The sequence below is a fragment of the Brassica napus genome, chromosome C7 (genome assembly GCF_020379485.1).
Source record: "Brassica napus cultivar Da-Ae chromosome C7, Da-Ae, whole genome shotgun sequence".
Lineage (NCBI taxonomy): Eukaryota > Viridiplantae > Streptophyta > Magnoliopsida > Brassicales > Brassicaceae > Brassica > Brassica napus.
In genome coordinates, this window is record NC_063450.1 from 27,360,944 (window position 1) to 27,386,556 (window position 25,613).

Here is a 25,613-nt window from a genome sequence, read left to right on the forward strand (position 1 = left end):
GTCATCCTCGCACGATAAATCGCCTCTCAGAGCGAAACCCTAGTATTTTTGGAGAGAAGGGAAAATGAAACGATTAACGAGGATGCCCTACTTTCCTCCTCTTCAACGTGGAATCGATAAACCAGTGAGAGTACGACGCGTGGCTTGAACCCGCTTCATACGGGTTCACGCGTAAGGCCCGGTTCATCAGAATTAACCCATTTTCATTTTCTTTTATTCCCTACGGGCCTAAGATATCGAGCCCATGAACCCGTCTAAAACCGCTAATGTGGATGCTCTAAGACAATGTTTATCCAGGGTTATAACTGGGGTTTTTAATGCAATGGCCCCACCAAAACCTTTAAAACCGTTCACAAAAGTAAGCAAATAAGGATCGATTTTTTTCTGTTTTTTTCACTGTTCGCGGACTCCACTGACATGTAACGGTCCGCGATTGGTTAGGCTTTTAATTAATTTTTTTTTTTCAAACCAAAAAAAAAACTAAAAAAGCTAAAAACAAAAAAAGTTACATACGATTTCGTGCCTGCGTTGAACATGCTCTAAGTTAGCAAAAAAAAACTATAGACAAAATATAGAAACGCATCATTTTCGACAAAAAATGTCAAGTGGAAGTTGAGTACAAAGATGACAAACGAATCCCACAAAGGCCACACTCACTTTAAAGGCGCGTGACTAACATGGAGTCGACCCATCTAAGCTTGGACCTCATCGGACCGTGACTGGTTATCCTAATTTTCAAAATGCTCTGCACCGATATAGTAAAACCTAAAGCTCCTCAACGTGGACGCATGTGGGCAAATTTTTTGTGGAACCCTTTGAAACGGACCGGAACTGTCCATCCTCATGGCTTGTCGGACCCACGAACCATCGCTTTTGTCAGCGCAACCTGCCGAGACTCAGTGCAATGTACTTGAACCGGACACGTTAGCTTAATCCGCACGTGTACAGACAAAAGTCACGTGCAGTCAAAAGGTCAGAGCATGAAAATGAAAGGCAAGTAGTGTGATCACGTGGAGGCGGTCGGAGACATCGGTACTTAGCCAATACCTTATCCAATCGCACTCCTCCCGAATCTATCCAGCTTACCCATATCACAGTCACTCCTCATTAAGGTATTGTACTTTGGTTCTGCTGGATGAGACGGTCCTAACTCCTAAGTGAAGCTCTTATGATCCTACTGATTTAGATCGGTCAACCCCTTTCTCTTTAATTAATCATATAGTATGTATCAATAATTGATACGTCCAGTTAATTGTAGCATATATAGAAGTTACAATTCACCCCTTAAACAAAACCTACAATACTGAAAGAAAGTTATAACTCACCACACCAAAAAAAGCCTCACCGCACATATGTCATTATATAAATAGACCGTTGTGTCCTTGACTACCATAAAAGTTATCTATATCCACAAACCTGGAATAAATAAGATAATATATTCCGACGAAAACTGATAAAACAATAATTAAGGTGATAATGAGGCAGCTTGTCTAAAGAAATAATAGTAAGATTTTTGAGGCTGTGACAACATTAAAATTTAAAGATCCTAAACTCAAAAAAAAAGATCCTAATTAACCTCTTTAATAATAGTTTTTAACCTTACTTGATATGACATCATTTCAATTAAATACATCGAAAAGCTGATGATTACGGGACACATCCCATCCCATGTATATTAATAGAATGTATATTAATAGAGAAACATTTAAAAAGTTATAATCTATAATTTGTATTAATTAAAAAAGTATCATGCTGAGTTATCGTGTAATTAGAATGTTAATTTTCCTTACGTGGCGGTTTGAAAATCCATTGAAAATTTTAGATCATAGACTAAAAAAAATCCTAATTAACCTCTTTAATAATAGTTTTTAACCTTACTTGATATGACATCATTTCAATTAAATACATCGAAATTGATGATTACGGGACACCTATCCCTTGTATATTAATAGAAAAATATTTAAAAAGTTATAACCTATAACTTGTATTAATTAAAAAAATGTCATGCTGAGTTGTCATGTAATTAGAATGTTAATTTTCCTTACGTGGCGGCTTGAGAATCAATTGAAAATTTTATTAGTCCAAAATTAAACTGATAGGGAATCCCTTATATATTAATTGAGAAACATCACAACATTGTTTTGTAGCCACGTGTCATCATGAGAATAAAATTCAAAATTCTTAGAGAAATAGATTGGTTCATTTTAACTTATATTATACTTTTTATTATACTAACTATTAAATTGATAAATAGCGTACAAAAGAATATTCTCACATTTTCCTTAAATAAAAGTTACAGAATTGCCTAATATGATTAACATATATATAACAATCAATGATTATGAATAATAAATATTTGATAATATTTTTTGTATCTTAACTCTTTTTTGTTTAATTTTATATTATTAAAAGATATTAAACAGCCACATTAATCATATAATAAAAAAACATATTATTTTCTTATATGATATATTTTGAATTTTTAAAACGACTATAAATTACTAAAAACGTTAAATGTCTCACACTAAAATTTTGTGATCAATGGTTTAACTTTTTTTTGGTAATAACAAGATACAAATGATCATAAATCATATGAATATGAAGTCTCATTTATTAGACATTCATATTATATATTAATATAGTTTAAAATTAAACTATATAACATAGAAAAATACTTAAATATGATAATTTCTAAATTTATATTGAAAAAGTATTGAAACCTTAATATTTTAATTTTGAAATTTGCATTAAAAAAATCGCACATTACAAATTTTATATTTATCATATGAGTATGAATTTTCAATAATAAATATTTATATTAAAATATACTATATATCTATGTTGATGTCATTGAAATTTAGTTATATACCATATAAAATAAATAAAATGATTGTTTTGATTTATTTATCCAAAAAGTATCGTAAATAAACAAGATTTATTGCTTTAACTTATGTCTTTACTCTAATTAATTATATACATAATACGTAAAAGAATACAAATAAATAATAATAGATATAAAATAACTTTTATATAACATTCATCTCGTGCAATTGCGCGGGTCTTAAGCTGGTGTTATATTATATAATATGTCTATTATGGACCATTTATTTATCAAATTGAAATTATTATATATTATTTTCCTAAATAAAACCTAGGGATTACTTAATGTGATTAAGATATATATGACAATTAATGATTTTAAATAATAAAGAATTGCTAACAATCTATATAATTTTCTATCATTTTTGTTTAATTAGTTATTATTAAAATAAATTACACAATTACATTAATCATATAATAAAAATTTAGATTTTTTTTTGTATATGTTGTATTTTGAATTTTTCAAAACTAGTATAAATGACTAAAACTGTAAAGTCTCACACAAACTTTTGTGATCAAAGTTTAAATTTTTTTCTATAAAGATATACAATGATTTTTATGTTAACATATATATATATTTCATATCGTTTAAATTAAACTATACATCATATGAAAATACATATTTATATTTTGATATCTGCGTTGAACATATATTGAAAAGTTAATATTTTAATTTTGAAATCTTCATTGTTTTTTTTACACGATTATAAATTATTGAAAACACTAAACATTCCACATTAAAAAAAATCGTTGGTGTAAAGTTTTGTTATAGAAATATGCAAATAATCATAAAATCATATGAGTAGAAACCTCATTTAATAAATATTCATATTAAAAGTATATTATATATCTATGTTGATATCATTTAAATTTAATTATATTTCATATTCGATAGATAAGATTGATTGTTTTGATTTATTTACCCTGAAATGATTGCGAATAAAAAAGAATAGTTGTTTGCTTTATATACGTACACCAGTTTATTACTTAATAGTAAATGGTTTCTTAGTTATTTAATACAGAATTATTATTTAATTATTTCATAATATGCAGAAAACATAAAATAAATAGTAAATATAAAATATTTATTCTGCACAAGGCGCAAATCTTAATCTAAGTATGTATCTCTTTAATAATTTTAAATCTTAAACATTTTCTAAATCTCAGGCCAAAAATATAACGAAATTAGAACAAACTCAAAAATAAATATTTATATCGAGCAATAACCAAAATAAAAAAGTGACACAACAATGAGAAACATATTGAAGATAAACATGATTGACATGTGGACGTAAACTTCTTATAACCATAGTTAACTTTTAAATTGTTAAATCATTATATAAAGCCGAGCTGACATACTTTTACTGTAACCAAATAGTAGGTCTGAAATTCTTCGGCCTAAACATTAGGTTCTTATTCGATAAGTAGTTTTTTGACCTAAAATATATTTAAAATTGGGATCAGCTCATCAGTAAACAAATTAAATAATTAAGAAAAATGTTTTAAAAAAATTGTTTAAGGACCAAAATATTAATTCGATCAAGAATATAAATTTTATTTTTCCATAAGATATTTCTTAAATAATTTTCATATAAATTCACCTGTCTTATCTTAGTTTATCAGTATTTTTGTATCTAATTCGATTTTTTTTTTGTATCAATCAAACGACAACGCGTCAAATATATACTTAGCGGTTATTATCTAATCAGTCATCCCTATATATAGGTCTGAGACTTATTATCCGAGATCCGGAATCGATCCGAGATCCGCTCCGGATCCGCTCCAAAAATAGGATATCCGGGGTGCCCGGATCCGAATCCGGATAGTAAAATCTTGGATCCGTGCAAACCTCCGGATCAAGATATCTTAATTTTTAAGTCCGGATATCCGGATCCGGATCCGTATTTTTAAAATACATTAAATTTTTAAATTTTATTAATATTTATATTTGATATATTAATATTTATACATGAATTAATCTTATAATATTATATTTTAGTTTTTACAATATTATAAACATATATAAATATATTTATAAATATTTAATTTTTGTATTATATTAAAAAAATTAGTGATTTTTGTTAAAAAATTATTTTTAATTATTTTGACGGATCCGGATCCGGATATCTACGGATAATAGAATATCGAGATGGATATCCGAAACCCGGATATCCGGAAACCACGAATCCGGATCCGGATATTAAATCCACGGATCCGACGGATCCGGATCCGGATACCCTAAATTTCCCGGATATCCGGATCCGTCATAGGGCTTCGGATATCCGGAAACCACGAATCCGGATCCGGATATTAAATCCACGGATCCGACGGATCCGGATCCGGATACCCTAAATTTCCCGGATATCCGGATCCGTCATAGGGCTACCTGTATATGTATTGTAACAACATACCAAAACAAAATTGTCATCTCAACGCTTATCTCTATGTTACTTCAATTTAATTAAAAGAACAAAAAAAATTACGATGCATGTTAATTTTGGACCCGGTAAACAACGAACGGCTACTATTGTCAGTCCTGATCTTCAAATATGTTCGTCAATGTTGTGTTGATAGTTCAAAACCCACCGATATTAGTTTTGTAGATAATAGCTATCGATACTAGATTTTTTTTATCAAAAGCTATCGATACTAGATAAATTTACGTTTCAAAGATAATAATTAGAACCAACAAGATCAATCAACAAGTATAATCCAACTCTTTATATCAAATTATCAATCACATCATACTTTATTTGGCTTGTAGCACGGAATCTAACATGGGTTGCTTTTTATACATAGAAATGAATGTAAAGTCTTATTGACCTACAAATGTGAGTATATTGTAATATTATGAATAACTTTGCTTTTGTCAGAAAGAAACTTTCGCTATTGCTATATACAGTACTTCATTTTTACTATATATTGACAACAAAAATTTGAACAAAAAAATATATATATTGACAACAAAACATATAAAGAACTATTCCAATTCTGACGTTTTTAACTTGACTTTGCTGACATTTTTTTTTTTTTTTTTTTTTTTTGTTAACCTGGGGTATTCCAGGCCCATGGAGAGACCCGGACTAATCCCCAAGGGGAGGTGCAGCCCACGGATAGACCTTCTCTCCGGGTATTCAAATGGGCCCTAAAGCATATGCTCATATCCGTGTTGGGTGACCAGGATAATTGTGACTTAGTTTCGCGCAGCAGGTGGATCGAACCTGAAACGTGTTGACGTTTCAGTCCCGTCTCTTTACCACTCGATCACAATCATCCGGTCTACTTTGCTGACATGTTATTACATATACAATTAAGAAAACTCTACAATTAATAAGATGAAACTTTATTTTATTGCTCCTATCAATTTCGAGATCTTGGTATCCCAAATAAACTTTTGTTTGCTGTAATTAGTGTACATTTTTTTTACAACGACAATGGTGGCCACGATTTAAGAGGAGCTACTAAAATCAATTAAACTAGTGGTCTCCACTAGATTTTATATTATAAACCAAAAATCACGGATTAACCTTTTATAATATCACTACCCCATCCACAAATTTTAAAAAGTATTAATAATCATAAAGCTGGGAATAAAACAAAATCAAATTTCTTTTAGTGTCTCTTTCATTATTTTCTACTCGTTTTGATACTTTAATACTTTGTACACATATCTGAAGTAAATTACAAACTGTTTTTCAGAAAAATAATTTGGCTGGTTATATGAGATTAATATATAGTGAAGATTAATTATGTATTTATTAGAATTAACTATTTAGTAGGGACGCTAGCTGCCAGACTGCAACATGGCCAAATTGCCAATTTGGTATGATAACGAGCCCACCATGTCTAACTTACCGTTTTGGATTTTCTTAGTTAGTGTCGAAGGCTCTGGGCCCATAAATAAGGCCCATACAAAGAGGACAAAAATTCTTAGAAATAGCCCACGTGTGGGACACTGACGTGATGCTCATCAGTTTTGACTAGGCCCGAACATTTTACCCAGATCCGAAAATCCAAACTAGAACCGATCTGAAATTCTGGTTTGGCTCGGCTATCAGTAAGGTCATTTTATTCTATTGGATCTTGTTGTCGAGGACTCATGGGTTTTGCTTCGGATCCGAGTCTGACCCGCGATTCATTCGAGTTTCTGAGACTAGAAAGTCACAATTGAGTTCCGAAAATGATGTGGCCTTAGATAGGTCGTGAACGAGATATGCTGAGAAACAATGTGGTCAGCGACAGAGAGATACTTGAGTTAGTATGGTTGCCGTCTCTAGAGGAGGAGATGTTGGTGCCGTTAAAATCACTGCAGATGATAATGGTGGCATAGAGAAAAATACAGAATTGGTCCTCAATGGATGAGATGAATTGGTGGTTCTGATTATCGCGTCATGATTATGTATTGTTTGAGTGTGTGATCTTGCGACTTTAGTGACAAAGAAAAAGCAGCAAAGAAGTGACGGAGTGAAAATAAGTTTGTATGTGGCGATGATTTTTTTCTTTTGAAGAGAAGAAGGAAATGATTTTAGTGTTTGTTATTATTTGGTTATCTTGGATTATTACTTGATTGATTTTAATTCATTTAATCAGTTTTGGTTATTGCTAGGTTAATGTTGGTTACTACTTGTTAGTTTTTGTTGGTTTTGTAATGGTTTGTACATAACATTTTGGATAAAAATGTGGGTAATAAGTTAAAATAAAATAAATCTAAAATCGATTCAAAAAATATAAATTACAGTCCGAAAATAACATAAACCCATTCAAAAACATGAATACAGATCCGAAATATACCTGAAATACTTTAAACCAATCCGATTCGATACATACCTAAAAATTTACAGGTTTTTTTTGTAGACCGAATAAACTCATATCCGAAAAGAACCGACACAAATGCGAACATAAACTTTTTAGAAATCGAAAAACAAAATATTTAGAAATCAAAAAATTCAGACTTTGATCGGAATCCGATGCAAAGACCCGAGACGTAGATCTGACGGTCAAGATATGTCTTTACTTCAGTTTGTCTAATCTCTTATATATTAATTGAGAAACATTACAACCTTTAAGTGTAGTCACGTGTCATCACCATATGAAATTCAGAATCCGTAGAAAATATGTTGGTCCAATTAAGTATATATTATATTTTTCATTAAACTAATCATAAAATTAATTAAAGTGTACAATTACTATTTTTTTTTTCCTTAAATAAAAGCTACGAAATTACCAAATATAACAATTAATGATTATAATAATAAAGATTTGATAACAATTTATATCCCATCCATTGTTTTTGTTTAATATTATATTATTAAAATAAACTAAAAAATCAAATTAGCTATAAAATTAAAGTATAGATTTTTTCGTATATGTTATATTTTGAATTTTTAAAAACGAAAAAATTACTAAAACGGTTAAAATTATTATGTTAAAAATTAATGATCAATTGTTAACCAACCCCTATATATTAATAGAGAAACATTTAAAAAGTTTAGAACATGTAGTTTGTACTAATTAAAAAAATGTCATGCTAAGTTGTCACGTAACTAGAATGTTAATTTGTTTACGTGGCGGCTTGAAAATCAATTGAGAATTTTGTTAATCCAAAATTAAATTGCTAGAGATTGTTATATTATATAGTATGTCCATTATGGACCTTTCATGTAGCAAATTGAAATTTATTATATATCATTTCCTTAAATAAAACCTACAAAATTACCTAATGTAATTATGATATATACAGTAATTAATGATTTTAAATAATGAAGATTTGCTAATAATCTGTATACTTTCTATCATTTTTGTTTAATTTTATATTATTAAAATAAATTACACAATTACATTAATCATATATTAAAATTTTAGATTTTTTTTTATATATTGTATTTTGAATTTTTCAAAACGAGTATAAATTACTAAAACTATTAAAGTTCTCACATAAATTTTTGTGATCAATGTTTAATTTTTTTTTATAATAAGATACAATGATAATAAAATCATATTACCAAATAATTTTATTTTAATTGATGTTTATGTTAATATATATATATATACTTTATGTCGTTTAAATTTAATTATATATCATATACGATAGATAAGATTGACTGTTTTGATTTATTTATTCTAAAATGATTGCGAATAAACAAGAGCGGTAATTTGATTTATATATGCAAGCCAATTTATTACATAATAGTAACTGATTTCTTAGTTATTTAATATATACTTATTATTTTATTATTTCATAATATGCACAAAAATATAAAATAAGTAATAAATATAAAATATTTATTCTGCACAAGGCGCAGATCTTAACCTAAGTATGTATCTCTTTAATAATTTTGATTCTTAAACATTTTCTAAATCTCAGGCCAAAATAAAAGAAAGAAATGAGAATAAACTCAAAAATTAATATTTATATCGAGCAAATAACCAAAATGACACAAAAATGAGAAAAATATCGAAGATAGATAGGATTGACATGTGAACGTAAACTTCTCATAACCATAATTAACTTTTAAATTGCTAAATCATGATATAAAACCGAGCTAACATAGTTTCATTGTAACCAAATAGTAGGCATGAGATTCTTCAGCCTAAACGTTAGGTCTTTATGTGATAAATAATTTTTTGACTTAAATTTTTTTTTAAAATGGAACCAGTTCATTAGTAAACAAATTATGTAGCTAACAAATTTTGACCTAAACAAATTATGTAGCTAACAAAATTTTTTTTAAAAAAATTGTTTAAGGACCAAAAATATTAATTCGATCAATAATATTAAATTTATTTTCCATATAATATTTCTTAAATAATTTTCATATAAATTTACCCCGGCGCCGTTCTTTTATCCTAGTCTTCTATATGAAACTGCACCTAACGGCTATCCAATTAAGAATCTAGCACATTAACAAGTATAAGCCCAACAAAGAGATACAAGCCCATTAAGAGCATCTCCGCTATCAATATCGTCGACGACGATTTCGAACGGTCGCTCGCCTAGAATCAACCTCCGAGCTCGACTTTCCAAGGGAATCCGTCATCTCCGGCGAGAATCTGATAACTGGTAAGTCGATTCAATTCGAATGAAGCCTTATCTTCTCACTTGAGAACACGAACTGACACTTTTAATAGTTTTAATCGAATCGATTCTTCTTTCAGGAGCCGTCGCTCGTAGGATGATCGATAGAGAATGCTATTTGCTCGTCTGTCTTATCGTATTCATGAATTTTGTTCCTTGCTATAGCCATGAAAGGTTGTTAGTGTTCTTAGAATTACTTTTTAGTTCCTTATTGGTACAATAGAAATGATGTTAAACTTTTTTTTAAAGGTTTGATGGAAAAACTTTATATGCTGGGAAGGAACTATGGAAGGAGACTCTGCCATTTCAATCTGGTTCTCGAGTTTACAGATTAGAAGGGCTTAAATCAAATTCTTGGTATGAAGTCAAGATCTCGTACCCAGCTTCTGTATGTAACAATCTTGTTTCTTGCTTTTTGGAAGTTTTTTTTTTCTGTGATTGTTGAAAGTCTCATCTTTTGTTAAATGGTTAAAAGATCCCGGCTCTGTTCTCTCTGCAACTATTGAGGGACGGTGAAGTGGGTTTGAAGCTTAACCAGATGAGGAGATTACTCAACACTGAGAAGTTGATCTTCAAGTCCGAAAGTTTTGAAAACAAGGTATTTATTTGTAAGCATCTTCAGTCAATGTGTTGTTTAACTTGTGAAGAAGCATGACTCCAAGTCCTTCTGATGTAGGAGGGATTGTATGTTTTGGTGACGGTTGAACCTGAAGGAATCGTAGCTATACCTAATTTCAAAGAACGGTCTTTCATCATTTACAATATAGGCAAGTTTTTTTTTTTACTTACTCTCTCATCAATCTTCTTCTTTATTACAACGTGAAAGCTTGTAGTGAGTTAGGTGCTTCGTTCTCTCATGGTGACAGTTTGTGAAGAACAGCTACTAGGAATCGCATACTCATGCTGGTCAGTGGTGGTTTTAATAGTATTGTGTCTGGTGGTTGCGCTGGTTCTTCCCCGGTTTCTCCCATCTCATCTTCTATTCAAAGATGGAGATCGTGACCGTTAATAATATCAAGGGGTAGCGTACGGTTTAATATCTTCTTTCTCTTTACATATATGTTTTGTTACCTCTGATAGCTTCTCGATGCTTATTCATCCAACTCGGTTTGGATTCAGTTGTATTATATTGGATATGAGTTAGGTGTTTTGGATAATTTGACTCTTTGAATAATTCGACATGTTATTTGAGTAATTTTATGAAATTCTGTTTATCCAGCTTGTCTGTATAGTCTATGGAGTATGTCTTAGAGAGTTGCGACAGCTAGATGCCAAACAACGTCAAAGGATTTAAAAATCTAAGGCTACACTATTGAGAAAAACGTATATAAATAAAAATCATAGGATACCAATATGCTCAAAAGGTAACAGCAAGAACTAGGGTTTCTGAATAATAACTTTATTTCTTGATAATGTTCTCTGACACAACGTTCCTTATTTAAAGGGCTCAGCTGAAGGATCTAGAGACTATACAGCTGTGTTTCTAAAACTAGCAACAAGACAAAAGAGCATATCGATTACACAGCTGTAATGGTTGCTTTCCCGTACTAGAGGAAACGCAGACTTGAACTCTGTTTTGAACCGTTGAAGCTCTGTCCTGATGTTGACTCCTTTGACTCTCTTTAATGGGCTTTTGAGATATCTGAAGTTGTGGCTGGGCTGGACTTATCTGGGCCACGCTAATATCCCCCCGCAAACTCGTGGTGGGGTAAGCTTCAACACCGAGTTTGGAGCGTAAAAAGTAGAATGTAGCTTTTGGCAATGACTTGGTAAAGACGTCTGCTGTCTGAGATGCTGCAAGAATGTGATGTACCACCAAAGCACCTTTTGCTACTTGTTCTCGCGCAAAATGATAGTGAATAGCGAAGTGTTTAGACTTCTTATGAAGAACTGGGTTTGCCGTTAGGTGAACAGCAGACAGATTGTCACAGAAGACTGCCGCAAGCTTTGTTGGAGAGTAGCCCAGCTCCTGAAGAAGATCCGCTATCCAGGAGAGCTCAGCCGCTCTGTCAGACAAGCATATGTACTCTGCTTCAGTCGAAGATCTTGAGACTGAATCTTGACGTTTGGCGGACCAGGAAATGAGGTTGGAGCCAATAAGTGTGCAAAAGCCTCCTGTTGATCGGCGTGTCTCGTTGCAGCCAGCCCAGTCATTATCACAAAACATTTGAAGTGAAGAATCAGAGTCTGACTTGAAGTGTAATCCCATCGTAAGAGTTCTTTTTATGTAATGCAGCATTCTTTTCAATATGTGAAAGTCTGCCATTGTTGGCTTGTGCATCCTTTGACAAACAAGGTTAATAGCGAATTGAAGATCTGGCCGGGTTAAGGTGAGATACTGAAGCTTGCCCGCCAGACTTCGGAAATATGTTGGATCGCTGAACATCTCATCTTGATGTGGAACTCGATCAAGCTGCAGAGGTAGAGGTGTAGGCATAGGAGCACAATCAAGCATCCCTGCGTTTTCTAACAAGTCTGTAGCATAGCGCTCTTGATTTAAAAACAATCCTGTTGATGTATGCTTGACTTGAATACCAAGAAAATAACTTAAAGATCCCATATCTTTCATACGAAACTCTTTACTCAATGATGCTAGCAGTCTTTCCACCATGATAGGATCGTTTCCTGTTAGAATCATATCATCAACATATAAGAGAAGGTAGATGATAACCTTGTTGTGACGGTAGATGAACAGAGAAGGATCCTTCACACTGCAGATGAACCCAAAATCCAGAAGAAACGAACTGCTTTTATCAAACCATGCCCTAGGGGCTTGTTTCAGACCATAAATTGCTTTGTGTAACAAACACACATGATCCGGAAACTCTGAACTCTTGAACCCTGGGGGCTGCCTCATATAGACCGTTTCTGTTAAGTCTCCGTGTAAGAAAGCGTTCTTGACATCGAGTTGCCTTATCTTCCACTTATTGACAGTTGTTGTATGTAGAACAAGCCTCACAGTTGCCGTTATAACCACCGGACTATATGTTTCAAGAAAATCTATTCCTTCTTCCTGTTCATTTCCTTTAGCAACCAACCTTGATCTCAGCCTCCCAACCGTTCCATCTTCATTTAGTTTTATCTTGTGAACCCATCTGCAACCCAAGACATGTGCATCAGCTGGACGTGGAACTAAGCTCCAAGTCTTTGTTTCTGCGCATGTATCAACTTCTTCTACCATAGACTCATTCCATCCGGGATGTTGTAATGCTTCAGCTATTGATTTGGGTTCTCTTGGACTGCTTTTGACTGTGTGAAGAACATAACGAGGGTTAGGCTTCCTAATGCCGTCCTTTCCTCTGGTAACCATTTGGTGGACATTCTCTTCTTGTTGTTGCTGTTGAACCGCTTCAGGTTCTTGCTGTTGAACTGCTGCAGGTTCTTGTTGTTGAACTGCTGCGGGTTGTTGTTGTTGAACTGGTTCCGGTGAGGGTAGTGGTGGGAACTCAGCTTCATTATAATGAAACGGCGCAGGAGCTGGAATGTGCGCAGGGACAGCAGCTGCGGCTCCTCTATCAGCAGCAGGGGCTGCAACAACAACAGTTGCAGGTGGTGGAGTTCTTGTGCTTGTAAGAACATGTTCTTCACTTTGCTGATCTTTTTCTTCAGTGTTTAAAGAAGAAGTGACAGAACCTTTATACCAAACCGCTAGAAGTGGAGTGTGAGCTGTAGGAAGCAAGTATTTGTAGACATCTGCATAAGGAAACCTTTCTTCATCAAATAGCACATGCCTACTGAGGTAAACCCTGCCTGTTGGCGGGTGAAGACATCTGTAGCCCTTGTGTTTCTCAGTATATCCAAGAAATACACACAACAAGCTCTTAGGATCAAACTTGTTGTGAGCATAGGGTCTGAGATAGGGGTAACAGGCACAACCAAAGACCCTTAATGCTGTATATATCGGCGCCACACCATTCAAATTCTGAAACGGAGTAGTGTTGTGATCATGTACAGGCGTTGGTAAGAGATTGCTGAGGAAGTTGGCTGTAAACAGAGCTTCCACCCACAGATTATGAGGCAGGCGAGCTTCAAACAACATAGACATCCCAAGCTCGAGTAAATGACGATGCTTCCTCTCTGCCAGTCCGTTTTGCTGCAGAGCATACGGACAAGACAGGTAATGCTTGATGCCACACTGCGAGAGATGTTGCATGAACTGAGCATTGACAAACTCACCACCACCATCACTTTGAAAGATCTGTATCTTCTGTTCAAACTGAGTTTCTAACAGACTTTGAAAGGATTTGAATATTGTAAACACATTTGATTTGAGCTTTATTAGATAGAACCAAGCAAACCGAGAAAAATTGTCAATAAATATGACATAATATCTGAAACCTTGAACAGAGGTTACAGGAGCAGGACCCCATACATCACAATGAATCCTTTCAAGTGGTCTTTTAGACTCAAAAACTGAACTAGAAAAGGGAAGCTTGCTAGTCTTTCCTAACTGACATGACTCACACATAGTCTTCAAGACTTTATTGACTGAAATAGCTTTAGTTGTAGATAGAAACTGTAGAACTTGCTGATGAGGATGCCCCAGTCTCTTGTGCCAAACCAAATTTGTTGCACTCTGCTGTCTTGATGAGTAGAACGCAAGAAATTGAGGATTCTCTAACCGATACAAGCCCTCATGTTTGCTTCCTCGAGTGAGAAGCTGCCTGCTCTGTTTGTCCTTAATTACCACAGTTCGTGAATCAAAAGTGAATTCACATGGATAATCATCAGTTAATTTGGAGACTGAGAGCAAAGATTTTGTGATTGAAGGACATACTAACACATCATTGAGCGGTACAGTACCTGACAGAGTCGGAAGAGCAATGGATCCAACATGTGTGATTGGTAGGAAGTCGCTGTTGCCTACAATCACAGCGTCAGTGCCAGAGTATGGCTGAGCACTCTGTAAGTGTTGAGTAGAGCTCGTGATGTGATGAGTAGCGGCTGTGTCAGGATATCAATCATTTCCTCCATAGTCTGCTTCTTCTGCACTTCTCATGATCATGTTAGCTTGAGGAAACTCAGTTTGTTGAAAGTGTTGATCAAATCGACGGTAACACTTGTAAGCTGAGTGACCGAACTTTCCACAGATCTGACAAGTAGGACGAGATGTGTTTTGTGAACCTCCACAACCACTGCTTTGTCCAAACTGTTGATAGAAGCCTCTGCCTTGTGTTGAATAGCCACGACCTCTATATCCTCCTCTAGACCGACCTCTACCACGACCAGAATAGCCACCTCTATCAGTGTAGAAAGCTTGGTGAGGAGTAACTTCTGTGGATGCAGAATAAGTTTGAAGTTTGTCTTCATATGAGACCAGTTTAGACATGACTTCATCAAGCGTAGGAGCAGGAATAGAGTCCATCGAGTTCTCAATCACCACACTGATGGCTTCATAGTCTCGATCTAGACCATGGAGCATGCCAAAAATCTTCTCACTTTCAGGAATAGCCGCTCCAATAGAGTCAAGTTGATCACACAAGGTCTTAATCTCAGACACATACGGAGACATTGTCTTGCTACCTTTAGAAGTAGTTTGAATCTTCCTTTGTAGAGCTAACTTCCTGGTTGCTGAGACTCTATTATACTTCTGTCCTAGAGAGAACCATACCTCTTGAGACGTATGAAGTCCATAGACTGAGCGGAGCGCATTTTCAGAAAGAGTGCCGTAGATCCAGGCCATGATAAGTTGGTCTTTTTGAACCCATCGAACGAACTCCGGATTTGCGGCTTCGACAGCTTGGTCTTCAGTACGGACGGTTATGGTTTGCGCAGGGCGAGGTTGAGGTCCAGTAACGTAGCCGAGAAGCATCTGAGAAGAGAGAAATTGTTCAAACTGCAGCTTCCAGATGAGATAGTTGTCATCTTTGAGCTTAAGGGTGACACACTGAGTGATTGTCAAGTTTGACGCGGACTGAGGGTCTTGATTACCGTCCATGGCGAAAAAAAAACTCCAAGATCTACTCTCTGTGCTCTGATACCATGAAGGTAACAACAAGAACTAGGGTTTCTGAATAATAACTTTATTTCTTGATAATGTTCTCTGATACAACGTTCCTTATTTAAAGGGCTCAGCTGAAGGATCTAGAGACTATACAGCTGTGTTTCTAAAACTAGCAACAAGACAAAAGAGCATATCAATTACACAGCTGTAATGGTTGCTTTCCCGTACTAGAGGAAACGCAGACTTGAACTCTGTTTTGAACCGTTGAAGCTCTGTCCTGATGTTGACTCCTTTGACTCTCTTTAATGGGCTTTTGAGATATCTGAAGTTGTGGCTGTGCTGGACTTATTTGGGCCACACTAATATGTTGTTCAGCAACAGTTGGAATAAAAGTAATTTATGGATAACTTGAATGTTACTCAAACAAACGCAAATGGATATAAAGTTACTTAAAAGCTAAGTTTTGATTTTTAAGAAAAAAATATAATCACTATAATATGTAGATTTTTTAAAATTTAAATATTTAAAATTAGATAACTATTTGAGAAATGTCATTTTAAAATTAGATTGAATAATTTATGAAATATCATTTTTTAGTTTTATTGCATGTGTAAGAGTGTAAAAAACTTGAAATATATAAATTATTAATGCAATTATAATTTGTACTAAATAAAATTTGTAAACAAAAATATTTTTCCCTTATAATATACAAATAAAAATATAGATATTTTAAATTTGATAAAAAAAACAATAAAAGCACAGTAGTAAGTAAGACTATATTATGTCTGCACGAAAACAGTTCAATTCCCAGCGGTTTATGCTACAGATTAAAGTTTGCGTCTGAAAGTTTAAACAAATTCTTAGTTCATGTATGATTTTGTATTTATGATTTGTTAAGGTATAAAAAGGCTCTTTTCAAAAAAGAAAAAAAAAAGTATAAAAAGGCACGGTACTAAATGTTGGGATCGAAAAATGCATTTTTCGACGGGATGAGTCAGCTCTACTGGTTAGAGCTTTGGGGGCCAATTGTCATGCTTCCGGGTTCGACGCCAGCCGAAGGCGAACTGCTCATCCATGTCACGAAGCGGATACTGGGCCTTCGGGCTCAGGACATACCCTCCCGGGTGAAGCCGGTCCGCTGCCTGACCGGACCCAGGGATGACCCGCGAATCGGGAAACCTTGGATTACCAAAAAAAAAAAAAAAAGCATTTTTCGCCTCCAAAGATAAGGTCCCCATGCCATTCAACTTTATATATTTTTTTCATGCTTTACGTTAAGACAAGGGATCCATAAACCTTAACCAAAGTGGTTTGGGGTGAAAGCTTGACACCACACCATCTAAAATATATAAATGGAGATACGAAATTCAACCACCGTTTGAATGATTTGGCTATATTCATGAGACCAAATATTCTTATGTAATTTGAGATTTTTAATAAATAAATCTAATTTAGTTAGTTTATTATACATATTTTTTTACAATGATTTAGATGTGAAAAAGACACTATAGCCAGGGCCCAGGAAAGTCATTTCTCAACTTTAATATAGTTTAGTAGGGTCGATGGTACTGCTCACAAGGCTTATCCATTTCAGTTGCTATCCAACATTCCCCAAGATTAAAAAGTAGTATGTAAGTACAACATTGTGTATCGTTAGCCCTTTTATTTTTTTATCAACTGTTAGCCCTTTTATAATAGAAAAAAACAATTGTGTATTATCTTTAGGGTGTTAGATAAATTTGAAGGAAAAAAAGATTATACTACCATTGTACGTAATTAATAAAACAAATTAAGATACATGGAAACATAAGTTATTTCTTGGTAAGTTTACAGAGTTGATAATTTGCTTTAATCGACACGAGGGAACACATACTCTGTTCTGTAATTACAGCGCTAATAACATAAACTAGTAAATAGTATATTGATTTGAGCGGGACCCATTCTTATGAGAGCGAAGAGGAACCAACTCTGTTTCTCTCTCTCTCTGGCTAAACAATTCATGAATCAATAATAATCACGCATCATAACCAACTTCTTCTTCAGCATCATCATCAATGTACAATTTCCATTAACCTCATCTTCCTGGCCTATCTTTCAAAAGTTTACAACCCATTTCCCCCTAACTTCTTTCTAATTTTCTGTTACTTTTTTTTCCCGGGAAATTTTATCTCTTCTTTTTTGTTTCTCTGTCATGATCATTACTTGTTAGGTTTCGTTGGCGCCGATCTCGTTCGTTTTCCCTTTTTCTTTCCTTCTCCCCATCGCAGACCTAAGTAAACCCTAGAATCTCGTCTTCACTTTTACTAAGGTTTTAATCATCCAAAAACTATGTCTAGGGTTTACTGGGTCAAGTTTTAGAATCGCTCCTTGTCTTCTCTAATCATATGGCGTACTCGTACTCTCCTTTTGGTGATACAACCTTCACCAAGGTCTTCGTTGGTGGCCTTGCCTGGGAGACTCAGAGCGAGACTCTTCTTCGCCATTTCGAACCCTATGGTGAGATCCTTGAGGCGGTCGTTATTTACGACAAGAGCACTGGTCGATCCAAAGGTTACGGCTTTGTGAGTCTTCTATCTTATTTCCTCATCTTATTCATCAACTTGGTTTATTGCTGCTTCAATGGTTTGCTTAGAATGATTCGTTAGGCTTAGGATCCTAAATGCTGTTTTTGCTGAAACCCTCACTGGCCATATTTGCTACCTTTTTTGAGTATTCTAATCAGAGGAGTAGTGATTTTCATCTGGTTAACTTATATACCTGTTAGTTTATTATATTCATGGTTGTTGAATGACTCAGTGCTCTGTTTTTTGATTTGTATGGAGGATTTTTTTAGGTGACTTTCCGAGATCCAGAGGCTGCTAGGAGAGCATGTGTTGACCCAGCACCTATTATAGATGGCAGACGTGCAAATTGTAATCTAGCTTCCCTTGGCAGACCTCGCCTTCCCATGCAATATTCTGTGATACCTGGTCAGTCTTGCTTCACTATTCATTTATTTTATTTCCCTTGCATAAATTCCTGAGACCTTTATATTACTTTTTTGTTCGTTAGGACGGATGAGACCTGCTTCCCCATATGTTGGAAGACATCCGTATCAGCAACCACCTGCTTATAGCTACCAGCAAGGAGTTATGTACCCTTATGGGTGAGTTATGCTATTCTGAGTGTTACAGAATCACCTAGCTACTGTACATATATGCTGTAAAGAGATAATCAGTTGTAATGTATGCTTACCTGCTAGTCCATTTCACAAAGGTGAAACATTTTGTTCAGTCGCTTTGATCAAGTGGGATTTACCAATCATAGCATGGGCTACGGGTTTATAGTTACCTTCTGCCACATTGGATAGCACTGGGATGTGGCATGTTGTGTTGGTAATACAAAAAATAGTTCCAGCAGTGGATATGTTTCAGAGCTCAGTTTGTTTTGGACAAGCAAGGTCATGGAATGTATCTGGACTTTGAAAAGGCCAAAATGATCTCAAGTTCAGGAGTGAACATTTGGGAATGGACATATAGGCTTATTTTCTCCTAGTTTTGTATAATTTCTTTTCTTTGTGCAATTTAATTTAGCCATTTGTTTTATAACCACTACCCTTCTTTATATTCTCTTTTGAATGTCTAGCAAAGACTTTACTTCGTCTGTTTCTAATTTTTATGTTTCCGTGTTCTCTCAGGGCTACACCATATGGACCTGAGTACATTTATTCTCAGTCTCATGTGAGCTTCTGAAATTGTTACAGTCTCTTATTGGTTTACTTAGGCATTCAAAACTATTTTGACTTTGGTTATATAACTCGTCTTCTCTTCATGGTTATTAAAGGGCTTGTATGGTCCTTACATTGGGCAACAACAGTACCTTCAGGTTTATGGAGTACCTGGGGCTGTTAACTCACCTGGCTACCAATACGGGCAATTGAGTCAAAACATCCCCGCTGGTCACAATTATACAGCGGTACAGGGCTATTCAGTTCCAGGAAGTCATATTCAATCTCCCTACCCTTCAGTTATAGCAGGTCCTTCCCCAACACAATCCCATATCATTGTTCAGACTCCTCAACATATGCAAAGAAGCGGTTCTGATCAAACAACAGGGTGAAAACTATACATAAAAGAATCGTAATCTGATTCTTTTGAACTAGTCTTGCTACTAGACACTTTCTAAGGCACAGGACTGCTGATAAGAAGATTGCTACTTGTGTAGCTTTCTACGCCCTCTTGAGTCGAGTCCTCTGCATTGTAAATAAAATTAATGTCTACTGAGCTTACTTACTTGTTGTCTCTGCATATATATTTAGCTCCAGGGGCTGGCTCTTGTCTTTCCATATCTGTACAGAACAGTTCCTAGACTGAGAAATTGTTATTTCAGAAATCATTCCTTTATTGTTACCATTTTTTGCTGAATTTCCTCTGTTTTTCTCCCTTCATTTTTCCTTGTTAAAATCACTTCGTGTTTACTACACGCTAAACTTGTTTGGGAGATGAAAGACTAGAGTTAGTTAAACCCATCATCACATAAACCATTTTTATCTAGTCACACGTTACAAGAGAAACCTTTTGTTTTGAGTTAACATTGTTTTTCCCTCTCTCAAGGTAATTACACTTCATCTTTGGACACATCAAATCTTACAAGCATCAACAAAAAACTTAACATCCATGCATCCACATCACTTTGGATTTTACTGTATTGTTTCATAAAATATAATTGATCGAAACGGATTTTACTGGGGATATTTAAATGGCAAGGTATGTATCAAGTTAATGGCAAAGTAATGAAGTTTGGATACCAGACAAAACTGAATCTGAAGATCCAAGTTTGTAGAATCCTCGTAATATTTTATGTTTCCATTTTCCATTTTCCTACCACTACCTCTTTTTCTTTTTCTTGTTTGTCAACCCCATTCCTTTTCAACACCAGATTTTTTATAAACATCATTTTTTTCCTACGTTTGCAAGCCTTCTTTGGACTTTGGAGCAAAACACACATTAGAAAATGACTTAATTTTCTTGAGAAGTTGCATATTTTTAGAATCCAGATCTGAGGCTTAATACATCATTTATCTCAAATTTTAGTGATACAGTGCTACTACCTTTCATTACAAATTCTTTAGAATGATTGGCATAGATTTTCTTAAGAAAATTTGAGTGATTTTAATTAAAAAATAGATGATTATTTTGTTAGTAGATTTTAAAACTATTTTTCTTATGTAACATAAATTTTAAAATATTTTAATTATATACACTCTCTAAGAATACTATTTTTCAAAAAGAAGAATAAGACAAAATAAAACATTTGGGCCTCATTAACTTTTTAAAAAGCCCAAAAAGTTACAAAAAAAGTCGGCACGTGTTAACTCAGGTGACAGGTGATGGCTCCAATGGTGGCTGTTATCCACGTGTAACAAAAGCAAAAGAAGGCCCCCCATCATCCTCTTCGCATTTGGCCTTCCCCTAACAAAAATTCCGTCTTTGCTTGCACCAAACAAATCTCTCCTCCTAAACTGTAAACTCTCTCTCATTATTTACAGGGTCTTTTTAATCGTAAGTTTTTCCGATATATTCTCGTTTTCAGTTGCCATGTTGCTTAATTTCTGATACCTATGGGAGCTTCTAAGTTTTCAATCGCAAAATAGAAAAAAAGTAAAGGATCGGTTCTGGAAATAGAGAGTAGAGATGGTTTCGTCTTTGGATTTGAGTAGAAATAAAAAAAAACAAATGTTGCGAATTCCTTGAACTACCACTTTGTAAACAATGAGTAACTAGTTTCATGCATGACTTGACTTGTGTGATTATATGCTATTTTCTGGGTAGAATCTGGTGGTTTCGTGAAGTGCACAACACAATGCCGCAGATGTATTAGCTTTCTCTGAACTTTAGGGTTCGGTTACCTTTTCTCTTTATTGATGAAGATATAAAACATGATTAGAGATTGTTCAAAGAATAGGGAGGGACCCAAATAGTGGATCTTAAAAAAAGCTAGGACTTAATTAATCTGTCAATTTTTGAGATTTTCCATATTTATTTCCCCTTGGCATGTCTTTATACTTTCTATTCATTTGTAATATTGCAGGTTTCACTTACAGAGTCATTTTGCTGGATTCAAAACAAACAACTCAGGGGGGGGGGGGAGGGGGGGGAACATGAGTCTGTGCAGCGACGGCTTATCAAGCGACCCGTACTTCTTGGTTAATTTCATCATGAGCCATTATCTAGGCCCTGATGTCTTTTCAGATATCCCAAGATGCTCTGTTTCTCAAAGATTATCCAAACGCTTGCCTCCTTACACCCCCAAGCAAATCGGATCCTCCTCTCTAACCGTTGCTCAGCTACAGAACTTGTACTATTATGTACTCAGAAACGCCAGCTCCTCCCTCCTCCTTCATCCGGATATGGTTCTTATGTATCTCAAGGGTTATCTACCTATGGAACCTAGTGGAGAGCTTCGTCAGTTCACTCATTATTTCCCCACGAGTCTTCACCCGCAGAAAAGGTATTCCCCGAGTCTCGAGATTGTCAAGGGCATTGTTGTTATTGATGATCCTGTTGTAGCGTTTATAAGCAAGGACGAGCTTCAGAGATTCAGATGCTTGTCACGTGTGGACGACTTGAAAATAGACAGGGTCGTGTCTTTGTCTCCTCGACCTGTGAAGATGCTGGATGAAAGCCGAGGAGCCGAGCAGGACTGTTTAAGTAATGGAGAAGTGACATCGAATGGTCTTGTCAGTGACCAAGAACTTCAAGACACTAGCAAAAGAAAGAGAGTGGAGAAAGAAGTTGCTGTTTGTGTAAACAGTGATCAAATCCCCGAAGGAATATCAGGAGACATAATACCACAGAGAAAGGGAACGGAGCAGGAGGAAGCGATGTCCAATGGACTTGTCACTAACCAAGACTGTAACTCATCTGCACAGCCTCCACAGACATGCAAGAGGAAGAAAGATGAAGAAGAAGCAGTTTCTGCTCATGCTTCTTGTGGTGTCATCAGCAAGACACCAGAAAGATTTCGAGAGACTTACAAGAGAAGACGGTTCAAAAACTCATCAACAAAAGAGAAAAACAAGAATGGAGAATCTCTTGTGGAAAGAGACAAAACAGATCCGCCACTTGTAATTGTACCTCCTGCAATGAAGGAATGTGATGCAGAACCAACGGTTGTAACTAAAGGAACAGCAAGTAGAGGAACATCCATTGGTGTTGTCGACATTGGCGTCAACAAAGTTGCTTACTTTTTCCAGGTGGCTCTGCCCGGTGTCAGCAAAGACAACGGTATTTATATTCATCTCTGCTACATGTTTCCATAGTTCTCATTGTGATTAACACATGGTGTCTTTGTGCAGATAAATTCAGCTGTGAGATTAAATCAGATGGAAAGGTTATACTTGAGGGATCAACCACAACAGGACAGAAGACGATAGAGAGGCATTCTCGTGTTTTCAAGATGAATAGCCAGAAGCCGTGTCCTCCTGGACCGTTCAAGCTGTCCTTTAGCCTCCCAGGACCAGTTGATCCGCGGTTTGTCTCTCCTAACTTCAGATCAGATGGTATCTTCGAGGCTGTCGTCATCAGACAGAAAGACACTATCTAAACCAGAGGTTCCTTCAAGCAAAGTAACACTAGGATCTCTGTAAATCTTTTTGTTAATGGGATATAGAAGCTAGGCCCAATCAAAAGCAGACATATCTCTCAATTTTTTGGACATGAAGCTGTTGCTTTTGCTAACCAGACCCCTCTTCCCACTATTGATCCCACAATGTTTTCATGTTACTCTCACCGAAGCACTAGGGTTGTTACTAATTTAACTGTTAACCTGTGAATAAAACCAAACCAAATGGCTAAGGATGATGCTGGAAGATACATAATTGCTTCAGACATGACAGCTAGTGTTTGTTATTCTTATAGAACTTATTATTGCCAATAGTTCTATTCAATAATCAAAAGAGAAAACAATTCAAATTACAGTTTCATGATATAACATTCATATTTGATATGATCAAATGAAGATAAAAATAAGAGTGATCACATCACTTAGTTTTGGTGGGGAAAGAAGCCATCTTGTTGATTCCACAGAGACCCTCTGGTTTACCAGTGTTCCTCTTCATCCTAATGTAACCTTTCTCTCCCCACTTTGGTCCCCAAGAATTCTTCACAATGATATAATCCGAACCCTTGCTTGATCCGTACCCAACCGCAGCCACACCATGGTCCAAATCCACCCCGCACCGCCCATCAAAAACACCCTTCACATACCAAAACACAGTCAAGAATCTGTTGTTCAATCATTTTCTTGATCATGGATTTAGTAATGTGTACTTACGCCGCTGTAGAACTGGAACTCTCTACCAGAAGCATCAATGGCGACACTGAGAGGCTGATGAGCCAATGCCTTCAAGAGACTCTTCTCGTCATTGGTAGGTACATCTTGGTGACCATTGATAGTCACCATTTCAGATTCATCTTTTTGCGTCTCACAAGTTCCTTCTTCCATGGAGTAAGGATAATCCTCTTCCTTGCGAAGACCTCCGTTCTTGACAATGTAGTCAAAAGCATAGTCCATGAGACCACCGTTGCAGCCATTGTTGTAGGTTGTGTCACAATCTATGAGTTCTTGTTCGGACAATGTTGTCAAGTTTCCTGTCACAATCTTGTTTATACCTTCCACTGCAGCTACTGTCGAAAATGCCCAACAACTCCCTACAAACATTAAAAAATGAAATGAGGAACTGGAAAGGACTATGGTCATTGTGTCAGAGATCTATAGTTCGAGTGACCGATGGAACGAAACTGATATTACATGATGTAGTTTCGGGCCTGGACAGTTATCGACCCTGAACCTCCTGGTATTAAAAAAAAAAGAGACTTATAACACATAATTAAGAGTCCAAGATTTGAGATTACCGCAAGAGCCTTGGTTCTTGACATAGCTCACGGCTCCTTTCTTTCTCCAGTCAACAGATTTAGGCAAAGCCTCAACGTCTTTATAAGCGAACTCTTGGTAAGATCTTTCATCATCATCGCGTCTCACTATATCAGTCTTGAGACCCAAGTACTTGTTCTTGAATTCTTCGTGGCTCAAATCCGCAAACTCGTTGAGACCAAGCCAGTAGCTTTTCGCTTTCTTGTTAGTCTCATCGATGTGCTTCAGATTATCCTTGAAAACTTCGAACCTACGAAACTTCTCTTCAACGGTTTCGTAAGCTTTCTCGAAGTTGGAGAGCCAGTTTTCGAAGAGTTCGATGAGTTTGTCATGAGATTCTAAATCCTCAGGGGCATATCCAACGATGGAGAAATCGTGGGAAGCAGCGAAAGAGAGGGATAGTGATGCAGCGGTTAAGGCAAGAAGTAAACAGAGGATTCTTGTAGCCATTTGGGTAATTCAATGTTAGTTTAATAGTTGATAGAGTTGTAAGAGAAGGGCTAGTTTATATAGGCTCAAGTTTTTGATAGAGGTCGATCTCTTTGCTTTAGAGTGAAGTTGTCTGAATCTGAATTCTGAATCTTGTATAAAGTCCGTATCTTTAAGCTTGGTTTTGTCTTCCCTGAGGTTACTTTCACTCCAAGTAATAATTGTATATGTTTCTTTAGAACTCTCTAGTTCAGCCAGAAGCTCCTACTTAGACTCATACTAGGCCCCACATATCTGGATCACAATCACTAACCCTCTTTCGTGAAGCTATCTCAAATTCATAGGACATTAGATTACATACAGTGAAATGTT

General features: G+C 35.4%; 4 protein-coding genes across 5 annotated transcripts; 3 read left to right on the forward strand and 1 right to left on the reverse strand.

The window, feature by feature from the left end:
* Positions 1-9,784: 9,784 nt before the first annotated feature.
* Positions 9,785-11,173, forward strand: LOC106423357. Of its 2 annotated transcripts, none has more exons than XM_013864136.3 (6): positions 9,785-9,940; positions 10,036-10,129; positions 10,205-10,343; positions 10,431-10,553; positions 10,632-10,722; positions 10,822-11,173. In XM_013864136.3, exons 2-6 carry the CDS (start codon positions 10,053-10,055, stop codon positions 10,962-10,964), a joined length of 573 nt encoding a protein of 190 aa, XP_013719590.1. In that variant the 5' UTR covers positions 9,785-9,940; positions 10,036-10,052; the 3' UTR covers positions 10,965-11,173. The 2 variants fall into 2 exon arrangements, with proteins under 2 accessions (XP_013719590.1, XP_013719595.1); XM_013864141.3 differs by having other exon boundaries at positions 9,832-9,940; positions 10,009-10,129.
* Positions 11,174-17,842: 6,669 nt separating this feature from the next.
* Positions 17,843-20,302, forward strand: LOC106399118 (RNA-binding protein 24). The gene is made up of 5 exons (XM_013839591.3): positions 17,843-18,460; positions 18,733-18,868; positions 18,951-19,044; positions 19,576-19,618; positions 19,722-20,302. The coding sequence occupies exons 1-5, from the start codon at positions 18,284-18,286 to the stop codon at positions 19,995-19,997; spliced, it is 726 nt and encodes a 241-aa protein (XP_013695045.1). The 5' UTR covers positions 17,843-18,283; the 3' UTR covers positions 19,998-20,302.
* Positions 20,303-21,305: 1,003 nt separating this feature from the next.
* On the forward strand, positions 21,306-23,660 carry LOC106399124 (increased DNA methylation 3). The gene is made up of 3 exons (XM_013839598.3): positions 21,306-21,439; positions 21,969-23,164; positions 23,236-23,660. Exons 2-3 carry the CDS (start codon positions 22,039-22,041, stop codon positions 23,481-23,483), a joined length of 1,374 nt encoding a protein of 457 aa, XP_013695052.1. The 5' UTR covers positions 21,306-21,439; positions 21,969-22,038; the 3' UTR covers positions 23,484-23,660.
* A 143-nt stretch (positions 23,661-23,803) lies between these two features.
* LOC106399141 (cysteine protease XCP2) lies at positions 23,804-25,297 on the reverse strand. The gene is made up of 3 exons (XM_013839611.3): positions 24,794-25,297; positions 24,213-24,589; positions 23,804-24,135 (listed from the first exon to the last, which is right to left on the reverse strand). The coding sequence occupies exons 1-3, from the start codon at positions 25,260-25,262 to the stop codon at positions 23,920-23,922; spliced, it is 1,062 nt and encodes a 353-aa protein (XP_013695065.1). The 5' UTR covers positions 25,263-25,297; the 3' UTR covers positions 23,804-23,919.
* Positions 25,298-25,613: the final 316 nt, after the last annotated feature.